This window comes from Saccoglossus kowalevskii, chromosome 11, assembly GCF_978046115.1.
Source record: "Saccoglossus kowalevskii chromosome 11, keSacKowa6.1, whole genome shotgun sequence".
NCBI lineage: Eukaryota > Metazoa > Hemichordata > Enteropneusta > Harrimaniidae > Saccoglossus > Saccoglossus kowalevskii.
Window position 1 is genome coordinate 23,717,512 of NC_140651.1, and position 22,405 is coordinate 23,739,916.

General features: G+C 37.7%; 1 protein-coding gene, 2 long non-coding RNA genes and 1 pseudogene across 3 annotated transcripts; 3 read left to right on the top strand and 1 right to left on the bottom strand.

Moving 5' to 3' along the window:
• Positions 1 to 992: 992 nt before the first annotated feature.
• Positions 993 to 13,859, bottom strand: LOC102808213 (uncharacterized; annotated as a pseudogene).
• On the top strand, positions 2,219 to 2,882 carry LOC144349632 (uncharacterized). The gene is made up of 2 exons (XR_013420033.2): positions 2,219 to 2,679; positions 2,841 to 2,882. It is a non-coding gene; the product is annotated as an uncharacterized LOC144349632 (long non-coding RNA).
• On the top strand, positions 8,406 to 9,069 carry LOC144344737 (uncharacterized). Its single transcript, XR_013419253.2, has 2 exons — positions 8,406 to 8,866; positions 9,028 to 9,069. It is a non-coding gene; the product is annotated as an uncharacterized LOC144344737 (long non-coding RNA).
• A 2,715-nt stretch (positions 13,860 to 16,574) lies between the features above and the next one.
• On the top strand, positions 16,575 to 21,534 carry LOC144360549 (protein phosphatase 1 regulatory subunit 3B-like). The gene is made up of 2 exons (XM_085505494.1): positions 16,575 to 17,334; positions 19,936 to 21,534. Exon 1 carries the CDS (start codon positions 16,638 to 16,640, stop codon positions 17,238 to 17,240), a length of 603 nt encoding a protein of 200 aa, XP_085361620.1. The 5' UTR covers positions 16,575 to 16,637; the 3' UTR covers positions 17,241 to 17,334; positions 19,936 to 21,534.
• Positions 21,535 to 22,405: the final 871 nt, after the last annotated feature.

Sequence of the window (22,405 nt, forward strand, 5' to 3'; positions counted from 1 at the left end):
AAATGTAGATCTAATGTATAATATAATATAATATAATATAATATAATATAATATAATATAATATAATATAATATAATATAATATAATATAATATAATATAATATAATATAATATAATATAATATAATATAATAACAATTTAGTAAATTACTGACTTTTCGACTTTTTCCTTGCAGAACCATCACTCAGTGTGGCAAAGTATTTGCTAATTTTATGGCCTACCTGGGAAATGCTGCTTATGGAGATGGAAGCAAAGTTATACAAAACCGAATTTTGGAAGTTTACCACGGGGCATTGGCCAGCACAGACCAGGAGAGAGTTGTTTCACGTTTCTCGCAGGATAATGTTTTAAGATGTATAATTTGCACTGTGGCGTTTGGGATGGGGGTGAACATCCCAGATTTAAATATAGTTGTTCATTGGGGATGTAGTAACAGCATAGTTGAATACTGGCAGGAAGTAGGTCGTGCTAGGCGAAATGGTGATCCAGCGGAGGCACATTTATTTCCGCTGCCAAGAACGGTTTTACACGTTGAAGATGATATGAAATCACTCTGTGAACAACTTAAACATTCAAACATTCCATGTCTACGAGTCCACATTTTGGAACACCTCACTATTAAAGGAATGAATCCTCATATAATTGACGAGATAAAACATCGCAAGTCATGTGACATGAAATGTGAGTGTTGTGTTTGCCTCAATTGTAAGTGTCGCACAGCTTGTAAGCTTAAATGTCCATGTCGGGTCAATTAAACTCGCAGAGGTAGGCGTCGAAATACTGTCAAATTGCCATTTTTTATTTTATTTTTTGGTTGTTGTTCAGCATGTTAGAATTATGTTATTGAGTTAAATCTTCACACGCAGATAGCAAATATGGCCACATAGTGTTATGTTTATTGTGTACCACAGTATTGTGACAACATTGTCTTTTCATCCTGTGGTATATTTAATATGCGAATAAAATAAATGCTTCTTGGCAATGAAACATCGTTATATTCAGTTGTATTTATTTTCATCATCTTTTGGTGTCATCCTCTCGTGCGCGAGATTTATAAGTTCGACAATCAAGGATGAACTAAAATGATAAATCAATATTCTATTTGAAGCATTTCCCAGTATGATGCACACAAAAACTATTATTTCCTCTGTTCGCGCTAATTGAACAATAATTCATAATGTGATTTAATAATAAACTGACTGTACTGAATGACTGCTTGAAAACTTATTTCATTTGTAATCGGCACCAGAAATTTAGATAATGATGTTTTTAGGTTTCACTCTGGTAAAAAAATAAAGCTGATGAACATATTTTCATCATAACGAAGGTATTGCTTGCTATAAAATAAGGTGAACGAAAAAGTAACCCAGCCAACAGTAAAGGAATATAGCTCACTGTTTGGCTAACAAAGTAGTAATATTTATTGTTCCAATGTAACAATCCGTAATCCAATCATGGGAAACAACTAATCCTGTGGGAGGATTTCCTTCAACAGGTCAAGGGTTCTACAGTGTGATTTCAGTCGGGATACCAACTTATCACCACTGTGAATGGCTACTTTATTTCGAAAGTTGGAAAATCCAGCGTGATACCGACCCGGAATTTGTTGAAATATGCCATCGTCTCTGTACTCCTTTACAAATTTGGAGACGTCTCGTCTGTAATTAGCAGATGTAGTTTTAGATTTATGAACATATTCGTCCATAAATTTGGTCATGTAAACACATTCTAAGTCAGTGGCCAATCTTCCAACCAGCTGACTACATCTAGCAACATGGGTGTCTGTGTAGCGACCATGGCAGTGTTTTAGGTTCTCTGCAATGTATATGGAAATAAGCATTTGATTACTAATCATATATAACAAACGGGTGTAAATACAAATAGATATTTTCACACATAAACAACGGACACATATATGCCGAAAGTATTTGTTTCGAGCGAAACTTAACTTCTGAACATTGAGGGCGCCCTTGAGCGCCAAAGGAATCAAAACATAGATTCAAAATGGCAGCTCGCACTGATGTAGCGAACGGTGTCGCTTTGAAAGTCATAGAAATCACCAGTTTATAGAAACCTTTGCCATCTATACGATGCTGTATTGGGTGAGTTTCTTGGCATATACATTGCAGATGATTGTTGTTGTTTTTCTGATGTGGACATGCCATTTCCAATATTAGCGTGAAAATTTGAACGTTGAAAGACATGTGTTTATGATTTGCCGGACGGTTACTGAGACTGTATAATGAGTAATGATGATGTTATATTTGTTGATCAGTTGCGTTGTACATGTAATTTTCAGAGTTTTAAAGGATGATGTTTACTACAGAATAAGCTTAGAAACGTTCGGTGTGATTTATTGTTGAAGCAACAAACTTTTGCATAGTTAATCCAGCAAGTTTACTAGTTTGTGATGCATAATTAGAAATGTTTATGTTGAGGTGTTGTAGTTGAGTTTCTGGTATTTAGAAAATAGTATTATATTATAGGATCAATAACCTGTCTATGCCGCTAACCTGTGACGATAGTCAACACTGCTAACCTGTGACAATAGTCAACACTGCTAACCTTTGATGACAGTCAATGCTGCTAACCTGTGACGATAGTCAACACTGCTAACCTGTGATACTACTCAAATGCTAACCAGAGACGTCTAACCTGTAATTATATCCGGCCACAGTAGTGAGTTAAAATTTATTAGTAATTTTAATGTCATTAGTCATTTTGCTGAGACAAATTTAGACATGTGAATTGAGTTAATACAAATAATACTGAGTAAGGGAATGAGTTTGTTGTGATGTATTTTTTATTGAAAATAGTTTTTTGTTTATTGTTATTTACAGAATTGAATGGTTGATCAATAAAAGATCTCTCATACATTAAAACCGGGTGTAATTATATGCGTTCTTGTCCAGTCGGTCTCACCATAATTCAATTTACTTGGGACATATGAGAAGCGATGGAGGACAAGAAATTAAAGAGACGAACCAGTAAGTCAAGATTCACCAGGCAGAAACATGCTGTGGAGTACCTGCTAGCACAAAGTGAGTCATTAATCAGATTACAAGTGAATGAGATAACTGATGGCTTCCAGAAATTAGATATAGCCTATAATGAACTGCAGGACCGCCATGATGAATACTGTGAGACAATTGAGGATCCGGATGAGTACAACCAGGAAGAGGAATACCTCAAAAACTGCCTGGATGAATATTTAGCCACCAAAGCCAAATTTAAATCAGTCATCAATCAAGGCCAACCAACTGAACATGGTCCTGACACACAAAACCAAACACCGCCATCGAGTGGTTTGCCTTCGCCACAGTTATCGGATCAATACAACCAACCAGTAGTACCAGTTATACAACATAAGGCTAGATTAGAGCCCAAGATTCAGAAACCTAACCTGCCAGTGTTTGCTGGGGATGTACGTGAATACTGGACATTTCGTGAAGATTTCAGGCACATGGTTGACCCACTGTATGATGATAGGAATGCCATCTCAATACTGAGGACTAGTCTAACTGGTAAACCATTGGAAATGCTAAAAGGTATTGGTACAGACTATGATGCTTGCTGGGAATACCTTGACTTGTATTATGGGGACCCAAGAATAATTTCTGATGCAGTCACCCAGGATATAATGAAGTTTCGATCATTGAAGGAGGGTGAAGATAGCAGATTCTGTGATTTAGCTCATCTCGTCCGAAGATGTTACAATATATTAAAGCAAGTGGGGAAAGAGTCTGACCTCAATAATAATCATATGCTGGCTATTATTGAAACGAAACTCACAGCTGATGACCGAAAAGTGTGGGCGAGAAAACTGCAACATAATGGGGAAGAAGCCTCTCTTGAAAAACTACTTAGCTTCTTAACTGATGAAATGAAGACTAGAATGAGAGCCACTGCACCAGTCAGAAGTAGTCAGTCTCAAGGTAAAGTCAATCTGAGTCAACAACAAAGCAGTGACTCAAATGATAATTCAACACGCCAGAAGTCAGTTTCATGGAAGAAGTGTTGGGGTTGTGAATCAAACGACCATTGGCCAGATCAGTGTACCAAAATCCGAGCAATAACAGTGGATGAACGCCTGAAAATGGCTAGGGAAAATCATGTTTGCTTTAGCTGTTTGAAGAGAGCAGGGAAAAATCACACCATGAGAACTTGCAATCGAAGAAAACGGTGCTCTATAGAAAACTGTCAGTTCTTCCATCATTCACTTCTTCATCCAGTAACAGGTGGAAGTGTTGTATCAGTAGCGTCAAAAAAGAATGATGTGGCATTGCCAATTATAACAGCAAGAATAGGTACACGTGAAAATGATGTTATAGGTAATATCATGCTGGACTCTGGTGCAAATGTAACATTGGTCAGAGGAGCTGTAGCAGAGAAACTTGGCCTTGAAGGAAAGCCTATCAGTATTGACATTGGCACATTGGGAGGAAATGTACAAGCTCACCAAACCAAAATCTACAAACTGAAGATATTTTCCAATCAGAAAGAGCACACAATATCAGCTGTTGGTGTACCCGAAATTACCACTGTCGCTAAGCCAAAGTGGCAAGTTATGAGAAAAATAGAAAGTGAATTGGGACATCCGCTAAGCAGGGGAGATGGTAGTGTTGACTTATTGATTGGAGTGGACTACCCAGGCATGCATGGAGGAGAGACAAAAGAAATTGATGGGTATATCCTGAGAAAGTCACCATTGGGTTGGTTAACATTCGGTACATCAAGCGGTTTACAACCAGAAACAACTGTGCTTCACATAAAAATGACTGAGATGACAGATCTGACCAAATTCTGGTCTACTGAAGAAATGGGAGTGAAGATACAAAGCTGTAAGTGTAAGTCATCAGATGAATTAAAGTTATCACCAATAGAAAAAGAACAATATAAAGAGATGTTGCAGTCCTGTGAAAAGATAGAAAATAGATGGATGGTACCTTATCCTTGGAAAAGAGACCCACAAGAGCTTCCTGACAATAAGAAACAGTGTATGGCGAAGTTGATATCCATTGAACAGAGACTAATGAAGAATGAGAAAAATGCAATGTTATATGACCATCAAATGAAAGAAATGGAAGAGAAAGGTTTTTCCAGAAAATTAAGCAAAGAAGAAATGGAGAAGTATAAAGGGCCAGTACATTACCTTTCCCATCACCCAGTTATACGTCCTGAAAAGAAAAGTACACCAGTCAGAATTGTGTTCAACTCATCAGCTGCATTCAATGGTCATCGCCTGAATGAGTATTGGGAGAAGGGTCCAGACCTTCTCAATGATTTGTTTGGTGTACTTCTCCGCTTTCGCCAGAATGCAGTTGCAGTATCAGGTGACATCTCAAAAATGTATCACCAAATCCTGATCCCTGAAAAGGATAAGCATGTTCACAGATTTCTTTGGAGAAATTATGATGTCACTAGACAACCTGATGTCTATGTTAAGGAAGTAGTGACATTTGGAGATAAACCAGCGCCAGCCATGGCATTAACTGCTTTACGGAAAACTGCAAAAGAAGGTGAGAAAGAGCATCCCGAAGCAGCCAGGGTGTTAAACAAGGATACATATATGGATGATATATGTACATCAGTCCATACAGCAGATGAAGCCAGAAAGATTATGAAAGATATAGATGCAGTTTTAGAAACAGGAGGTTTTAGAGTAAAGGAGTGGGTGTCCAATGTTAAACTGAAAAGGGAAGACCCACATCCCAGTGACAGAACCGTATTAGGAGATCCAACAGAACAAAAGGTTTTAGGTGTAGTCTGGGATCCAGAATCAGATCTGATGAAATATCAAGTAAAAGCAATTTCAGTCAAGGGAAATGATATACTGACAAAAAGAATGGTGTTAAGTGAACTGGCTAAAGTTTTTGACCCAATTGGATTCACTGGTGCAGTTCTGATAAAAGGAAAAATTCTTATGCAGAAACTTTGGCTGAGTGGCACTGGGTGGGATGATGACCTGTGTGAAGAAGAAAAAACTGAATGGAGAAGATTCTTCACTGAAATTGAGAGCCTTGATGGTGTGTCTTTTGCCAGATGTCTAATGCCCAAGTTACATAATAAGTTAGCTGAACTTGTGATATTCTGTGATGCATCAGAAGATGCATTTGGTGCAGTTGCCTACACTAGGTGGGAGACTAATAATGGAACTGTTGGAGTAAGGTTTATTGCTGCAAAGTCTCGTGTAGCGCCACTAAAGAATTTGTCAATACCTCGTCTAGAACTGCAAGCAGCCGTCATTGCATCTAGACTATGTGCTACTGTTAAGGAAGAAATGACAGTGAAGTTTGATCGAGTTGTATTCCTGTCTGATAGTGTTATCGCCTTGTGCTGGATTCGAGGTCAGTCAAGGCAATACAAGTCATTTGTGGCCAACAGAGTTTCTGAGATTCAAAGTCAAACCGATCCATCAGATTGGCGGCACATACCAGGAGAATTCAATATAGCAGACAAAATATCCAGAGGCATTAATGTCAACAGTCTGGCAGGTGACTGGAAGAATGGACCAGCTTTTTTACTGTTGCCAGAAGCAGAGTGGCCAAAGTCTGTTCCTAAAGCAGAAGTCAGTGAAATTGACAGAGAAAAGAAAAGAATGAAAACTGTGCTAATGGTTAAAGAATCGGAGGGTATTGATTACAAAAAATTCTCTAAATGGAGAAAGTTGATCCGAGTGACAGCATATATATTAAGATTCATTACAAACTTGAAAGCCAAGAATGTAATCAAAGGTGGCCCGCTGTCTACAGAAGAGTTGGCGGTGGCAGAAAGTTACTGGATCTTTGAAGCACAAAAATCACTTCATGAGAGAATAAAAGAAGGAGAGTTCAAGTCACTAAGCATCTTTGAGAAGGATAAGATTATTCATGTCGGAGGAAGAGCTTGTAACGGAAAGCTATCATATGAACGTAGGCATCCAGTTCTGTTGCCCAATGACCACTACATATCGTATTTGATAACCCAGCATGTACATGAGCAAGGGCATTATGGGGTAGCAACAACTGCTGCCAAAGTCAGAAGTGAATATTGGGTTGTAAGCGTGACAAGATTGGCAAAGACTATCAAATACAGATGCGTGACTTGCAGAATCCTCAAGCGCCAGACTGAAACTCAATTCATGGCTGATCTCCCAGTTGAAAGAATGGCTCCATTTACGCCACCTTTCTATTTCACTGCATGTGATTACTTCGGCCCATATGTTGTTAAAATTGGAAAAAACAAAACGACAAAACACTATGGCGTCATCTTTACTTGTATGAACACCAGAGCAGTACACTTAGAAGTAGCAGTTGACTGCTCTACAATGGAGTTTTTACAAGTTCTACGTAGGTTCTTTGCAATTAGAGGAAGGCCCAAGTCTATTCAGAGTGACAACGGTACTCAGTTTGTAGGAGCCGAAAGACGACTTCGAGAGATGGTGAAAGGCTGGAGTGAAACAAAACTTAAAGAATTCTGTGCAGAGCAACAGGTGACATGGAGGTTCACCACACCACTAGCTCCTCATCAGAATGGATGTGCTGAAGCTCTGGTTAAAAGTTGCAAAGTGGCCCTGAGGAAAGCTATTGGTGAGCAAAGACTCACTCCGTTTGAGTTGCACACCTGCCTTCAAGAAGTTGCTAACTTAGTAAATGAGCGACCAATCGGAAGAGTACCAAATGATCCTGATGATGGCAACTATCTCTGTCCAAATGATGTTTTGCTTGGAAGGGCTTCCAGCAGAGTGCCACAAGGTCCATTTCGTGAGACAAAGAATCCAAGAGAGAGACATGAATTTGTTCAATACATAGTCAATGCGTTTTGGAAATGCTGGATGAGAGATGTGTTTCCTTTGTTGGTTCCTCGACAGAAGTGGAATGTAGACAAAAGGAATGTGCAGGTGAATGATATTGTTGTAGTAGCTGATCCAAATGCAGTACGTGGAAAATGGAATCTCGGAAGAATTACAGAAATCTATCCTGGAAGAGATGGACGGGTGCGAAATGTTAAAGTAAAAACTGCAAATGGACATTATAGTAGACCAGTAACGAAAATTGTTGTTATTTGCCCTGTTGAGGGATATAATTAGTAATGTATTTGGTTTGAGATGCGATTGTATCGCATCGTGGTGGGAGAGTGTTTCGAGCGAAACTTAACTTCTGAACATTGAGGGCGCCCTTGAGCGCCAAAGGAATCAAAACATAGATTCAAAATGGCAGCTCGCACTGATGTAGCGAACGGTGTCGCTTTGAAAGTCATAGAAATCACCAGTTTATAGAAACCTTTGCCATCTATACGATGCTGTATTGGGTGAGTTTCTTGGCATATACATTGCAGATGATTGTTGTTGTTTTTCTGATGTGGACATGCCATTTCCAATATTAGCGTGAAAATTTGAACGTTGAAAGACATGTGTTTATGATTTGCCGGACGGTTACTGAGACTGTATAATGAGTAATGATGATGTTATATTTGTTGATCAGTTGCGTTGTACATGTAATTTTCAGAGTTTTAAAGGATGATGTTTACTACAGAATAAGCTTAGAAACGTTCGGTGTGATTTATTGTTGAAGCAACAAACTTTTGCATAGTTAATCCAGCAAGTTTACTAGTTTGTGATGCATAATTAGAAATGTTTATGTTGAGGTGTTGTAGTTGAGTTTCTGGTATTTAGAAAATAGTATTATATTATAGGATCAATAACCTGTCTATGCCGCTAACCTGTGACGATAGTCAACACTGCTAACCTGTGACAATAGTCAACACTGCTAACCTTTGATGACAGTCAATGCTGCTAACCTGTGACGATAGTCAACACTGCTAACCTGTGATACTACTCAAATGCTAACCAGAGACGTCTAACCTGTAATTATATCCGGCCACAGTAGTGAGTTAAAATTTATTAGTAATTTTAATGTCATTAGTCATTTTGCTGAGACAAATTTAGACATGTGAATTGAGTTAATACAAATAATACTGAGTAAGGGAATGAGTTTGTTGTGATGTATTTTTTATTGAAAATAGTTTTTTGTTTATTGTTATTTACAGAATTGAATGGTTGATCAATAAAAGATCTCTCATACATTAAAACCGGGTGTAATTATATGCGTTCTTGTCCAGTCGGTCTCACCAGTATTGGTTGGGTTGATGTAAAAACATACATTCAGTTAGTAAAAAAAGACCTTTCACCATTCCTAATTGTACACTTACGTTTAAAGTCATTATTTAGAAACTCGTTAACAAGATCTAGCGGTATGTTGTTCCCAGCTCCTCCTTTCAGGTTAGCAGTGCTATTCCAAAGCATTTCTTCTCCTTGCCTTGGCGAAACATAACCATTTATACCTGAAGTAAACGTTGAATATATTAACCAATATTTACTTGTGAGGATCGCCAGTAATTTTAATCACATATTTGAAAGTTACTGAAAAAACGATAAAATAAACTTACATGCTAGCAATCTATGGCCAATTATAAGATATTTATAATGGTTATTTTCCCAGAAATCTAACATTGAAACTCTCCAATTCGACATCATTGCGGGACCATCGTTTTCGCGTTCTGCATCTCTTTCTGCCATATGGAATAACCCTCTCCATAATACATGACAGGAGTAATTGAAGAGGTAGTCAGCACCGGTGTCCTGGTCTGGCTTTGATAAAGGCCCTTTAACTTGACAGTCATCTGAACAAAACCAAGAACCATCTAGTGGAAAATTTATCAACAGATAATTATTATTATTTTTATTTTTATTATTATTATTATTATAAAAATATGTAGTTATGGGCCTATCAGCTTACCTGGGCATTGATTCAAACCAACACATCGCATATGAAACCATTCTCCATTAGGGCACATGAACTCCCTGTCACACCCTATCCACTTATCATCATCAGTATCTTCTTTCTTTTTACAGAAACAATAAATTGATGATTGTTCACAGTCCGGGCTACACCACCACTCGTCATCTGGTACAGATTCAGGTTGTAATTCAACACAATCGAGGTGGAACCATCTGCCTCTTTTACACTGTGAGAGTGCAGAACATTCAATCATGGTCCCTCCTAGGTCTGTGAATAAAGGGATGGTTTGTTATATTGTATTGAGTTCAGTAGTAGAATCTATCTTCCTATTGCGTTGTTTCACAGATCACCATACATGCACATACCTGTTTTACATACGCAATAATCATCATCGTCATCATCATAATTATCAATGCATGGCTGTTGATCACTATCACTAAGTGGTACTTCATCTACATCCGGCCAAATAAAAGAAACTATTTCCTCTGCTAACTTTTCAACGTAGTCTTTCTGCTGGTCCGGTTGAATAATCGGCTTATCACGTAGGCTGGTCAGTCTTCTTAAATGCATTGCCAATAGACAGGTATAGCCTTCGGTCATAAAGTTAAGAAAATCCACTGTGTGATTAACATCATCAATCACCTTCTTTTTCACTGCACGGTGACCAAACTTAATTTTGACATGGAATAAAGACCCACGTGCACTTGCCGAACTTCCACTGAATAGTTTGTTCATGGTGTCCTTCAAATAAAAGAAAAAATTACACATGCATACATACATAATTTATAACATTATATTTATATTACGAGCATGTAACTACCCAGTATTTACCTGCATTGTGATGCACCTTTTGTGGAACTCCTGGGGCCTTGGTTCGAGCCCAACAAGACGATTGACATGGTCTTGGCTACATGCCATACAACGTGACATACAACGTTATAGAGGGGTTTTCCATTTTGTGATGGTACATACTGTCCAAGATGTCGCATTATCTCAATCACACCTTTGCTGGAGGAAGGGTTGGCTTTTATTACACCAAGGTTAACCTGAACAACGCAAATATATCAATATCCAGAGTAAGTATATAACCACTGACTTGGACGTAGTTAGAAATTTAAATCATATTCCATCATGCTATAGTCCGATAAACCATCCGATTTATTGTTTGGACTGTTATATATTACTGTACATTTCGGCCGTAGTATAGTGTCAATTTCCATTGACCTATTTCAAAACGTTACACTTCATATTGGTTTAAAGACTTTAACGTGAGTTTAGACTATAGTTAGAAATGTGTCAAGATGGATATTTAGTGTGAAATGAGTGTAAAGTATCTATTTTAATTGTCATCATTTTACGACTAACTTTACTGCGACACAACTTAACACCATAATAGAGTAAGTTTAGTTTTGGGTGTGAATATTATGTGATATTGGGACTTACAATCTCACTCTTTTATCGTGACTCAGAAGAGTACTTGTGCGATATATGCCATTGTATTTGTGTGTCCTTGAAACACTCAAAGTTGCGCACAAGAATACGCTGAACTAGTGTTTTCATCCTTGTTCTTACTCGAGTCCAATCACTCTGTGAAGGCAAAAAAACCGCAACAGGGATATCGACTGCTTTTTTGGTCCTGATGTCATCGTAGTCGCGAAATGATATACGGTTTTTGGTAGCGAATGACAGTGCCCAGAGCATCATTTTATTTTTAACTTTCTTGGATTGGTGTCTGGCTTCAGAGAGCTTTTGAACGTTGTCCCAGCACAGACTGTATCCGGGTTCTACAGAAATATAGCAGAGAAGCAAAAATACATGTATATTACTGTAAATGCAAGAGGGCAGATCTATCGGAAAATGCATACAGAATAAAAAAAGTAGCATTAAAATGATACCTCTTACTAAAATCGGTGTAAGGGGTTGCTTGCCTGGACAAAATACAACATTTCTCAGGAACTCGCAAGTCGGACGGACGTCGTTAGGTTTTAGCTAGCATTAGACAATATATATTATCCTAAAATTGTGTCTCCTGCAATATTGAGGTCACTTATACCAAATAAACACGTCATGTATATTCAAAAATAATATCTATGTGGGAAGCAATATAATGAATTCAACATGCCTCTTTCGAAAGTTTCTACGTCATCTTCAATATCACTGGCCCCATCTGGGCTCATTGAAACACAGTCTTCATCGGATCCGTTAGTTGATTTGGTATGATCGCTCTCTGCCGATTCGTCAAACTCTGAGATCAAGGAAGAATGTACGCTATCGTCGGTGTGCACACTGCTGTCACAGTTTGCAGAGAGTTCATGCTAAAGAAAATTTGGATAATAAGAGTGATGTTACTGGTGATAAGAGGGGCGTACTGTAACACCAAAACCAGGCGTCACTAAAATACGAAACTAAGACTATAATTATAAAAAGACGAAAACACAAACCTGAATATGTTGTTTCCAGATTATTATTTCACTATCGAATCCTTTACGTAAACGGTCAACAGAGTTTCTTGTGGCATGTATCCCAATGCTCAGTCCGATCTTGTTAAACCATTTAAAAATCTGCGCAAAAAACCCAATTTCATTGATTCGTATTGCGTACTATCTGTACTTCGCTACGTAACACTCAGAAACATTGATATTGTATTATTACGAATAAAAAAGTTTGTATACTGTTGAATGATTCGGTACATCTCAACAATATTAATACAAAAAACTAGTTTAGCAACTAACCTTTTGATTGCAGCCACTTCGGTACATTTGAAGTGCGTTAATATTTTGTAGAAAATTAAATTTCCTGGGTTTTCGCAAGTTTAGTATGGTACCAATTGTAAAACCTAAGCCGGGAACTAAGGAGCCACACTTTCCATCATCGTCACTGGTAAAAAGAATCAATAAAATGTCACTATATTCGTACATCTGAATTGTGTCAAACTGAATTTGAAAACATATCAGGAATCCAAATACATATTTCACTATTTATGATTATTCCGTGTGATTATGCAAATTCCATTGTTTTGAAAAAAAAATTACATATAGAATAATATAATATTCGCTCATTAGGTTGACACTTATCCTGACAGGTATAAATTCAATATTACAAAACCGTATGTACATTCATGGCTTTAAAAGGCATTATTTGAAATGTTTTTCGTGAATACGAACATTTTTATATTTGTATCAGGATTTAGAAGATATTTGGATAATTATTTAAATTACTCACATACAAATCTTATCAGCGGACAATCGGTTTGACAGGGAACCTTCAATTACAGCATGTAATATTGGCAGGTGCTTCCTAGTTTCATTTAGAAAGCGAAACCATTGAAACTTCTTTATGTTTTCAATTGTGGTTTCTTGGGACGGTATTCGACTTGTTTTCCAATAAAACGAAACTTCCTGTCGAGATTCATGTACCAGAAGACGGTGAAAAACATCTCTAAATTTACGACTGTTTTTCAGAAGATGTTTAATTCCAGACCAATAATTATATTTCTTGATGTGATTGATAGCAACATCTATGAAAGTAGACTTCTGTAAATAATCAAATAATATTAAAATTAGTAGATGAACCAAGTATGCAATATTCCTCATAATGAAAAATTTTGAATGAGAAAATAACAATGGCTTTAAATATAGGTTGATAAATGTAAATTAGAACTATATAAAGAATTATCGAAATACATACCTCTGCGTCTGTTTTCTCTACTACCGGTTGCATCGATGTCGTAACTTTTGGTGGAAGTTGAAAAACCACTTGTTTGGCAGACGTTGCCCCTGAAGCCTCTTCTTCGCTGGATTTTCTTTTAAATCCAACACAGGGAGAAAAACATCGTTCGCGGAGCTCGTCTTTAACACATTGAGCCTTTTCTCTTAGTTTGCCAAACCTACAGATTAGACTGTAACATGTTTGGCAAACAAAACCACCATTTTGTGGTTCCTTGGACAATTCAACTAGAATGTCATAAACAGTGAAATTGGCACAAACATGTGTGCCAACTCCATATCGTTTCAAACCTTTATTGCGTTTCTGAAACGGTTGGTTGCAATAAACACACGTTATTAACGCAATGCCGGACATGGTGTGTACATTCTTGGGGAATCCCTAACCGCATTACGTAATGACAACAACGTGACGTCATATTGATCATGTGATACCGACCTCGTCCAGTGTGTGTAAAATGGCGACAAGCTGTGTTTTAGCGTGACCGTCCAAGAATACTCGGGTGAATGGGCTTTATTTGAAATTATTAAGTTTCAATCCTTGCTGTGGTGAGTATTTAATAAATGTACAATCTATCGACCTTAGTTTGGAGTCGTTTTTCACAAGACATTGCATGATTTTGAATCGTTTATTTGCGCAATGGTTTTATTGCGGCACAACATGGACGGTACTCTATGGCTGTCACCATAGCTCTACTGTGTCGACAATACCATACAAATTTCAAGTACGTTTATTATAACATCAGATCGACACAAGCAGAGCTATGGACCCACAGCTAACGCAAAAGTAGCAGCAGTAGTAGTACGCCGCCATGTTTTGAGTCATGCTCAGGCGCGTTTGTAACTCGTGATCTGATTGGCTGGTCCCTGTGCGAGATTTGTACGAGATTTGTATAGGCATTGAGCCAGATGTAGTTAGAGGCGAGTGAGACACAATTTTCTAAGAACTGATTAACGGCAAGTAAAACCAAAAAAATCGACAAATTCAAACTAAAATACAAATAAATATAATATAAAGGGTTATATATAAAAAAAAAAAAAATTGGAGCCTCATACCTACATCGGATTTTAATCAGATTGGTAGTGAGGTAATTGACCACAAAATTGAAGATTGTCTATGATAGAATAAACTGGTTACTTTCCTATTGTTTTCTGAGTTCGTAGAAAGAAACATGAACTATAAGAAGTTGACCTGGCTAGTGACATAGGTACGAGAGTACACTTGATGCAAAGACATACGAGTACTAGTATTCATGGTTATAAATTTGAGTCCGCAATAGTGATTGCGCCCTCACCGGTTGATTGAAAAATTTAGCTTCAGTACTAAAAATGAATGAAGAATTATATTGATGCTTACAATTTTAACGTTCAATTTTCATTGCCTGTGTACATGAAAACATTATTATTTTATTTACAATAATATGACGTCATTTTTGCGCCTGTATTATAATATATAGCACACGATGTGTCTCTCTGTTCCTAAAAACAGTCGATTACGCTAATGACTGTCGATATCACTAACATTTCACGCGCCTGCGCAGAAATGATTATAATTTGAAATGGAGATAATATTGATTACATTCAGGATCTTTATATATTATATCTTAAAAATGAAGTATTTGTGAATTTGATATAAAATACAATTTTTAATTGTAAAATTAAAATTTTAAAATGAAAAAAAAGGAAACGAGTGAGAGGCATGTTTGATTACTATTTCTGATAAATTATAAATCCCTGCACTTGTAGTAATAATAATAATAATAATAATAATAATAATAATAATAATAATAATAATAATAATAATAATAATAATACAATAAACACTCAAATCACACTAAATTATTTGAGAATACACACAGTCACGTTACTGTCACGTTGACAACGGATTGACAATAAACTTCGAAAAAGCTCCCCCAATGGTGTGATTCTAACCATGGAGTTTAATCTTATAGTACAATACCTCCATAACACAGTCGAGGGCACGTACCGCACATCCCAGCAACCCGGGCAACTATTTCCAATGTCAACTGAGTGCTACACTCACCTATGCCATCATATACAGTCACCCTATGACATCGCGCAACGTTGAACGATGACAGTTTGAACGGAAAATATAATAACGAAGCAGACGATAGTTATTTTTCTATCAAATGTCATCTGCATATTTATTTAGTAATGGTATCAGTAGTAGTAGTAGTAGTAGTAGTTTCTAATTGGTTAAATCAGTAGTCACGTCACTGTTTGAAAACATGGCCCGTGCCAATGAGAACGCTTGCACAAGTCGTTTGTTTTCTTTTGCGATGATTCTACCATTTCTATTTTTTTTGCTATTTTCACGGATTTTTTTTTAATTTCTTCATTTTTTTTTAAAAAAAAACAATAAGACTTGATAGCAAGATTATTGAAAAAAAAATATTGTTAATCAATAGATCTTGAGATCTTGTAATAATAACACGAGGTCATATAACGAGAACGTATTATTAATACAAGATCTCGCGATAACAATACTTTTGTTTTCTGTCTCAGTGTTCACGACGGCGTACCATGAATGGTGTGCTGTCAGTGGAATACGCCAATCGCCACTGTAGTCAGGGCGACGACCTATCATGGCACTAATTATAGAAGCGCGTGAATGGATCGTGATTATACTCGTGTATAGTGCGGTGTATGCTGGTATTTGTGCACATCGTCTGCATGTTGCAATACTAGGACGATCATGTCTTGGTGACGACAATTCACGGCTAAGTCACGTGATTGAAAACTCGCGACAAAAAAAACCTGACACCAGTTAGTGTCTCGGACATGCATATACCTAATCTGCACATCTGACTTTACAGGTAGTAGCACACGTCTGTCGACGGGTTTCAATGATCTACGGGGTTCAATGATCTTAGCAGTCCACTGTAGTAGGGAAATGTAATTGGATCAATAACCTTTGTGAATGGGGTTTACACTATAGTATATTTAGCAGTGTACTTATAACGCACACTTCTCTGCAATGAAATCCGGTGGGCGGTGAGATCCCGTGTTCAGTGACGTAATATCAACGCATTGCACCTAGAACCAGTTTGTCACGGGCTTCACCACTTCTCAGTTCATCGTTGTTACAAGGTGACGTATGCAGTAATTGTTTGCCATGGATTTTGAAATCGGACTTGATTTTGAAGCCAGTTTGGTCGAGCAGATGGCCCGTGACGGGTTTCAGCCGAAAAACGATGTTTATAAGACTTTGGGAATCGTTCCTGATAACAGACGTATGCCACCACTTAAAAGTATATCTGCCACATTCGAATTACCGAGTAGTGACAAGCAGAGCGACGACACGATCGATGAACAAGTACTGAGTCGATACCTATTGCTGGAAGACGTCAACTGCACTAATCGCGAAATCAGCGGCATGGTAAGGGTGGCGAACATCGGGTTCTCAAAAACAGTCAAGATTCGATACACGCGAAATAACTGGCGCACAAGTGAGGACATTATTGCCGACTATGTACCCTATTACAAACCTAGTCCAGAGAAAACGAGTTGCCCTGAGACGCTGAGCGCCAATCTGACGGAGTGCAAAGAAAAGACGGAAGATACAAAGCCACCGGTGACGGAACGATTTGCCTTCGTACTACCAGTACCAAAGGATTTTGGCGTCGGCTCTCGTCTAGAGTTCGCCATCTGCTACGAAGTAAACGGCCAGACTATATGGGACAATAACAATGGACAAACTACAGTTTCGAGTGTTTAATTAAAGACCTGAATCCAAACCACGTGGAAAGCGACAAATGGTGGCATCACTTCATGTATTAGCTGTCGCAGTGATGGTGTTTTATACAATAACGGTAAATATAATCGTATATTGGGGTTATATTCTGTGTCACATCACGATAAAACCAAAATCACGTAGCGTTGCTCTCTGTATTTACCATTATTTCATCACCATACGAGTAGTATCCGTTATTGGACAACAATCAGACTTCGGATTTATTACTATTGTGAGTTCACTGTAATGTGAAATAGGTTATTCACTCGTTAAATCATGCATGTGACCTAAATATCAAATCAAGTGACTATGATTCAACTAATTTGTATCACGGCTGTTGCAAATTGGAGGTTTTGACCAATCAAATCGTTGTTATGGATACTCGTAGCGTAATTAGTCAATTTGTCGCATATTCAGGGTTAAGTCGATACATCCAACAACTGCAAAAACCCGGTTATAGCATATATCTACGGACATTCTAGAACTAGATAATTCAAGACAGCCATGATGTGACAAAAATAGTCTTCGCCGTGACGTAACCTAACTCGGTAATGAAATTATTTCACGCTCAATGGGTAATCAAGGTGTGACCCCTTGAGTGAACTGTCTGATTTGTATAGTCGGTGTTTCACCCGGCGTAGTACGTAGCATGAAATACAGACATGCGCCTATCTGATAAATAAATGGAGCAGACGGAGCTCTGTCATTTAACATACATGGGATAAACCATTCTTTATGTTGTGCAAGGTTGTATGAGAAGAATATGGATTAAAAACGTGGAATGTAAAACACTTCCTTAGACGCGCACCCAAGTTCGTGTAATCATTTGCGAGTTAGATCATGGACGTACTCCATGGTTAGATACAAAACGTTTATTGTAAAAGATCACAAGCCACTATTGTAAGGGCATGACGAAATATTTTGGTTACCTCCACTTACCGTAATGGGAAGCCAGGTGAGTGACGCTCTCTGGTATGGTTGCTATAGACAGATTTTTTCCGAAATAACAGCGTATAACCATGGTATAACATACTGTCGCGTTTTATTTATTTCGGCTAAAAATTATTTAAAAAATACGAAGTTCCCCTAGAAGTGGCGGTGGCACAGGTGCTGTCGCCCCCTTAAAAACTGAAAATGTTGGGGAGTCGCCCCTCCAAAACCTTTGTGTCAGCAAAATTGACCCCAACAAAATGCAGGAAATAGCGTTTCAGAGGGTCTAGATTTCAAAATTGTTAAGTGGGAGCATGACCCGGACCCCCCTAGTAAGGTAACGCGAGGTTGCTGAGCACACACACCCGGACACACACCCCGCCCCATGCAAAATTTCTTGCCGCAGCCTCTGGCAGTTTGATTGGTGCGAATCCTGGGACTACGAATGTACGAGATCACGTCGTCACTGTACACGAGTGTGTTAGAACTGTGTCTGTTCTGGCAAGATAATGCATATTGTAACTGTGTTAATAACCGGGCATTGACTTATGAGGCCTCAATAATAATAATAATCCACGCCACGTTTTGGGATTATTCTCTTTCATCATCGACTGATAATTATTATAACACCCGATCATGCAAATGAAATGTAGGTCGCTTGTCCTTACGTATTTTGAATGTTTTATCACTTCTCGTATGATGCAATACACGTGACATGCGCCGGGATCGTGGAGTTTGGGTTAGAACTCGCCTTCGACACGTGATCGCCTTATCACGTTCTCAACAACTGACCCGCATTAGCACGCCAAGTGATTCACTCCTTTTTGTTCTGACGCAATTCTCCTACACATGTGTGCAATCATTTTTTTACCTTCATGGTGCAATCACCGTCACTCTATCCCGGGACTGTAGTGCCAGCCCCGGTGTGCATTTTCCGTTGTATATAAATAAGGGAGTAAAATTTAAACACTAGGAAACCACTTATTTGCAAATAAATTGCGTATTTTGGTGATTTATGAAAATAAAATGAGTGACCATATACCTATGTATATAATGTGAGCTCACGTCGAACTAGCCTAACATGAAGGCGTGAGTGGCGCCTATCAGACCCTACTAACTGTGTTGAGTTTGGAGCACCGCGGAGGGCGCAACTCACGCGAACTTGTCAGGCTAACGTCGAACGGTTTCAAAATATATGCATTTCATGTGTTTGTATAACTATGAACTTATTTAGTTGTCTGGAGTATTGTTTCTTACACAACTAGAGATAAAAATACCCCACTGATTCACGATTCATCAAATAATTATATAAAGTGTAATGACAGCACGCTGATTGTAATTTTCTTGTTGATTGGTCCTGGTTTATATATAATCGTTGATGGTTTCATGATGAAACTTACTTTTAAATACTATGTATTTTATAATAATATTTTAGCTTGGTGTTCATTAATATGTAATAACTCTCATATCGAACATATCTACTAACTTAAAGTTGATCTATTTCTGGAATTTAGACATTTATATTTATATTATGGAGGGATACTTCATGTATGAGTAAGATCAATTACAAATAATAACAGATGACATCTTCAATGGTTTAATATATAAATATGAAATAATGAAGTATAATAATTATGTATGTATAATTGTATAATGTTAGCAGTCACAATTTATGTATATATAACGACAAACTGTCGTTTATTTCTGTTTGATTTGTTACAATTAACTTCTTCTTTCTGTTGTAATCTAGGTTACTTGGATTCTCCATCTTGTTAATACTTGGAAACTGGCTCGGGACAAAGGCTCGTAAACTGCGATAAATATACACCCAGCACGATAGATTCAGTTCAGTGTTTTCTCCATGCCGCAGAAGCAAAAAGCCGAAGCCCCTGACACACCAGTCACCGTCCATCTACTCCGCAAAAGCGTTTTAACGTTATAAATTCGAAAAGATTTTGGCACAAAATCTACTTTTTTAAAGTTGAACTAGACAATCACATGGTAATACACTTCTGTTAACATTAATAATAGCATAAGATGTCACATCTGAGGTTGGGTTGTATCTATCAACGGCGGTCTCTCGGGGGGGGGGGTTACTTTCCGAATTCCGGGTTTACCCTGTTATCTGAAATTGTGATCGCCCTGTTATATAATTCCTGTGCGTCCTGGTCCCTGAAACAGAATGGTTTACAATACAGACTATCACACATTGTGCTAAATGTGACTTCACACCTGTCACGGGAAAATGATTGGTGACATGTTCATTTTAAGGCGTAACCGTGAAAATCCCGGCATTATTATTGTAGCAGGTGATAAGATTACTGAACAAATAATAGTTGCAAGTTTTTTTTTAACACAATTACAAATTAATATGTGGCCAAACAAAGTGTATTATTGCCATTCCCATTTTTTTACTGTAAACTTGGCGTCAAATATATAAAATTGATATCGGTAAAATCATTCATTAAAACAAAGTCAACGCCGTGACCTGTAACAACAACGTCACCGCCTAGCGGAATCAAAAGTAGCCACGTGCATGATCGGTAAACGGCCAACGCACCATCACAGACATTGCAGCAATTTCCTGATCACCAAGAAGTCAACATCAGTACTCGCTAAAACACATTATACTCGACCAATGTCACCATTTAATGTTGGATTTACTTTCAGCCACGGTTAAAACCCCGCTAAAACGACCAAGCCTTTGACTCCTCCATAAGTGGAGGAAATAAATTTATTTGTGTTCTTTTTTGGAACAAATATTCTGATTACGTGGCTTTATCCAATCATGGAACTATAAACCCAGTTCCATGATCCAATCAAATACATTGTTACATAACACCACGGGTCCAGTAAACTGTTTCCGGGTCAACGATGCAACCATCAACAAACAGATTTGATTTCGCTGATTCTGTTCTGCTTGTTGGTGCCAATGACATCATGCAATCTAGTTTTTTAATGAACCACATTCATAATGCGTGTGCGTCAACATAAAATATTGCTTCGTCCCAAAATCTAAAAGCACAAGTTTTGTGACAAATTTTAAAATTAAAATTATGCACGTATGCATCGATTGTGGAAACATACTGGTAAATTGGCGAATTTGTATGTCTTTTCTTGACTGCTAAGTAGTTTATAAAATAGTTTTTCTTTAATTGGCCAATCTTCAATGATATAAATTAAAAGGGCAAGGCTGAAGCTATAATAATAATAATTACGACATTTGTAAATGAGATATTGTGAAATAATTTACATATATGAAACCATGCAGATTGTATTTATACAGGAATGAGTGTATTACCAGATCATCATGAATAATAAATACTAGTAAGTAATTGTAATTGTACAATTGATTGCTTGGTTTCCGGTCTTTCAACATCCATGTCAATGATCCATGTACCAATTTCAACACGCACTCCACTTTTCTCTAGGCGTGCCCTGTTTAACTTTCAGACCTTCAATATACACACAGATACACTTGATTAGGTTCGCACGGGGTCAGTTACTTGCTTCAAACTACATCATTTAGATAATATATATTAGTATGTCAAACAATGCCACTAACTCAAATATTGTTTTTAACCATCAAACAAATCTGTCACAGATTACTCATTCTTAGTCGACCGTGGATCACCAGCTAGAAAATGCCGACTGGGAGTAGGCTGGTTTTGATATGTATCAGGGTTCAATAACGCAAAATGTCATAATGCTAATTTTGTTTACATGTTTCGTTTACGTTATAGTAGCCTGTTATTTGGGGTCAAAGTGGAGTCATACAACGAGGTGTCGCTTTGCATGACGATAAAATTGTCGATTTCAATTAATATTTTGTCAGTATCGTAATCTGTCTGACTTCCTCGGTCCGGGTGTGAACGGTTTGATTACCCGCAACACGGTTCGAGACAAAAAAACGCTAGCCGTTTCCAGACCGGAGATAGAGGAGCTGCGATTGGACATTCCAACATCTTCAATAAATAAACCACTGTCCATCAACACTGTACTGACGGACTGTGAATGAATGAATGAATGGATAAAAATAAATTGAACACATAAGAGTATGCAGATATGTATAAAACAAACACAACAATCTGAGGGATGCATTTTGGACTACGTATTGTATTGCCGTGACAACGGTTTGGCAATAAGCTTCAAAACAGCGCCACCACTGGTGTGAAACTAGCAAGGAGTTTAACCACAGACCTTAGAAAACAGGAGCATGC

Coding starts and splice junctions, on each gene's coding strand:
- LOC144360549 (XM_085505494.1), top strand. CDS start 16,638: ATGGATTTTGAAATCGGACTTGATTTTGAAGCCAGTTTGGTCGAGCAG.